The sequence below is a fragment of the Atta colombica genome, unplaced genomic scaffold (assembly GCF_001594045.1).
Source record: "Atta colombica isolate Treedump-2 unplaced genomic scaffold, Acol1.0 scaffold126, whole genome shotgun sequence".
Classification (NCBI taxonomy): Eukaryota; Metazoa; Arthropoda; class Insecta; order Hymenoptera; family Formicidae; genus Atta; species Atta colombica.
In genome coordinates this window covers 4,152,685-4,156,082 of record NW_017259213.1, presented here as the reverse complement: position 1 = coordinate 4,156,082, position 3,398 = coordinate 4,152,685, and the positions used below count along the sequence as shown (strand labels likewise).

General features: G+C 27.2%; 1 protein-coding gene across 2 annotated transcripts in view; it reads right to left on the bottom strand.

Moving 5' to 3' along the window:
- LOC108694985 (potassium voltage-gated channel protein eag) overlaps positions 1–3,398 on the bottom strand; it is a 60,184-nt gene that overhangs the window by 25,136 nt on the left and 31,650 nt on the right. For both annotated transcript variants that reach the window (XM_018204685.1, XM_018204686.1), the window contains exon 2: positions 507–607. In XM_018204685.1, coding sequence (XP_018060174.1) covers positions 507–607 — 101 coding nt within the window. The remainder of the gene's footprint in view (positions 1–506; positions 608–3,398) is intronic.

The window sequence follows — 3,398 nt, the reverse complement described above, 5'->3', positions numbered from 1 at the left end:
CAAATCCTTTGACTGAAAAATTTTAAAAAGTAATTCCTTATAATAAATCAAGATGAAAACTTTATATAATATATAATTATATATTATTATATATTATTATGTATTATTTTCATCTTGATTTAATATGAGGACTAATCCTTAAAATCTTTTAGACTATTTAACTATCATCCTGTATAATATTCCTATTTAAATATTGAAATTATTACAGAAAATCAATATTTGGATAATCCATGTTCAGATAATTGGCGGTCTATTGTATCGAATAAATTAAATGAATATCTGACAAATTAAATTTTGTGACGCTTGACATAATATGTAATTAACTAATTAATTAATTAACATTATCGCAATGTTTAAATTTTACGAGTAAAGTTATTCATTTTCATGCATTGTGTCATGTAAATACAATTATACGAAAATAATAAAACACAATAATATTGATGATGAAAAGATTGAAGAAAACATAAATTAAATATCGTATGTAATATCAAATAACGTACTCGTACCTCTGCACGATTGTAGCCGGAGATCTTGACGAAGCTTTCGTTGCAATAGACGATCGGGAAGTCGACGATCTGAGCGTTTGCTAGTAGAAAACTGCTGTCAGCTGTGAACAGAAAAAAAGAATGGAATATTATTCTTCTGCAGTATAATAAAACGTGACATGAAAACATACATTTCTTTTCATCTCGCTTTTCCTCTTTGAATCAGATTTTGAGTCAGTATCTCTTCACGATTTTCTCGTACCGTTTAACGATTATATATATTACTGTCTTACGTCAAAAGATGTGATTTTCGAATTATTGCCATGAATGAGTTAAACATAACTCTTCATCAATCATCAAAAGTGAACTAATTTAAGTTCATAAAAAAATCAAAATTAAAAACATCATAACTAAAAAAAGTGAATTTTTTAAGATCCAGTTGTACCAATGTTACTTTGATTTTAAGCAAGACTTACTATGTCGTTTTAAAGTGAAAGAGAGACAGAGACGAAGAGAGTTTTAAGCTTTGCTTAAAGTCAAAGTAACGTTGGTGCAACCGAGCCTATAAAATGAAACTGATAAAAATGATCATTTACATTAAAAATATATGTATAATCATTTTGTTGATATTATTTGATTAATTATTAAATAATTTTCTATCAAGGAATTAGTTTTTTTTTCTCTTTTTTAGAATTAATTTTTTTTTCTTTTCTAGAATTAGTTTTTTCTTCTTTTCTTAATTTTTTTAGTTGTGTCACTTTTAAAGTAAGGAGGCAAATTATCTATCTTCTATCTTTCTTTTTATTTTAATATTTTATTTTAATATATTTTAATATATTCTACAAATTGTGCGATTTTATACTAAATGTGAACTTCTTCAATATTACATTTATATTGTGAATATAATGAAATGTTCGTGATGGGATCTCTCTTTCTATCTCTTTTTTTCTTGCATAAATCTATATTACTTAGCTAATGGGTATCCCACAAGTTTTTCAACGTGCGCTAGAGTCCATTTAAAGTTTCTCGATAAATTATAAGCGAGAATTAACAACGGAGATATAGTGTGCTCGGATCCAACGGATTTTCGCGAAAACAGAGCAGGACGAAGAATGTAAAATGAGCCATGCTTTACCGTATTTATCTAATTAGTCGTATAATTAGCGTTTAATGAACGTCGTTTATTTGCCAATAACAATAAAAGTTCAATGTTTAAACCGACAAGAATCATATTTTTCTATCAAAGAAAAATTTTTCTTATTACATATTAATAATAAAACACAATAAAATAACAGTCTATATGATGACCATAATTAATCATGTCAACTTATTAATAATAGCTATGATATGATATCAACTTATTGATAATTACAGTTATATATATATTTACAATAGATATGATACTTATTAATAATAGCTTATCGCAGCACAATTAAATCAATGTTAGTATCTCTGTATCCATATTATGCAACAATTACAATTATTATCGTAATAATTTTTATCACACTTAAGATAAGTACGTAAAAGTATTTTTCGCGGAAATAATGTTTGGTGATAGTGATTAGATGATGCTATTTCAATTCGCAAATGTTCATTTGCAATATGGATGCATTAGTAAGTTTCATAAAATTTAAAATACTACGACGCAGGAATTTGAGAGTAATGCAAAAAGAATTGTGACATCGAATAAAGACATGATGATGATTATTTCATCGATTCGATATTTTAAATCTTGAACAAAGACAATTGTTTAACAATCTAGCTATTAAAACACGGATATTGAATGCTAAGTCATACAGTCAACATCGTCGCAATTTACAAAAAAAAACGATCATTGAACAACGAACAAGCAAGCAAGAGTTTAAGCAAGAGTTTTACAATGTATGCATCAGTAAATATTGAAATAAAATTGGAAATTACTCAAGATAGAGACATATATGTATAAGCGATTCTTTTCCTCTTTTTACAAATAATTAATTGACAATTACAAATAAATAATTAAATGATGATATATTCGAATTATATTATAGCATTACATGAGCATTGAATTCAGTTAATGTGCATATAATATAAAGAATTGAGTAATAATAATTAAATATCAATCATAGAACATTATTAATTTAATTAATACATGTATTATTATGATTTCACGAAATAAACCAATCTCTAGGACGATTCAAACTTCTTGCTCAAAACTTTAAACAATATTACTACAACGAGAAATATCGAATAATAAATCCAATAATAAATCCAATAATAAAAAAAGAAATCTTTCATTGATCCTTAATGAACATCATATGGCAAAGTTCCAAAAAGGAAATAAGCTAGTTATAATAAATATGAACTTGTTTAAATTCCCTTCTCCTCTCGAGGCTGTATTTTTATTCGTCGTTCCCATTCTTTACCAGGTTCTCTCACAGGGAGTCGGATGCACTCTTCCGAGCGTATGATCTCTGAAGTAGATCCTGTTGCATTCAATGCATATATTGTTCCTACATATATAGATATATATACATATCTATTGTATGTGTGTATGCATATATGTGTGCAATGTACCGGGTGTGTCCGCAACATTCGCAACATGAGTTGCTTGAAGCTTTTAACGATTCTATGGAGTGCTTTCGAGAGGATACTCAATCAAAACTGCCTCCTTGTAACATCGTCGACCTATTCTTTCTTTCCTTCACCTATCTTCTTCCTTACTGTTGAAACGAGAATTCAATGAGATTTAGTTAGTCGCATTAACATAGATTTAATGCGGTGCAGTCATTCGTTTCACGTGAAAAAAGAAATATCTACTGAAATAATTTATTGCTATAATCTTAGAAGATATTACTAGGATTAAAACTGTTTATTTAAAAGACATATTGTTTACTATTAGTTTAAATAAATTATCAATTATTTAATATTATG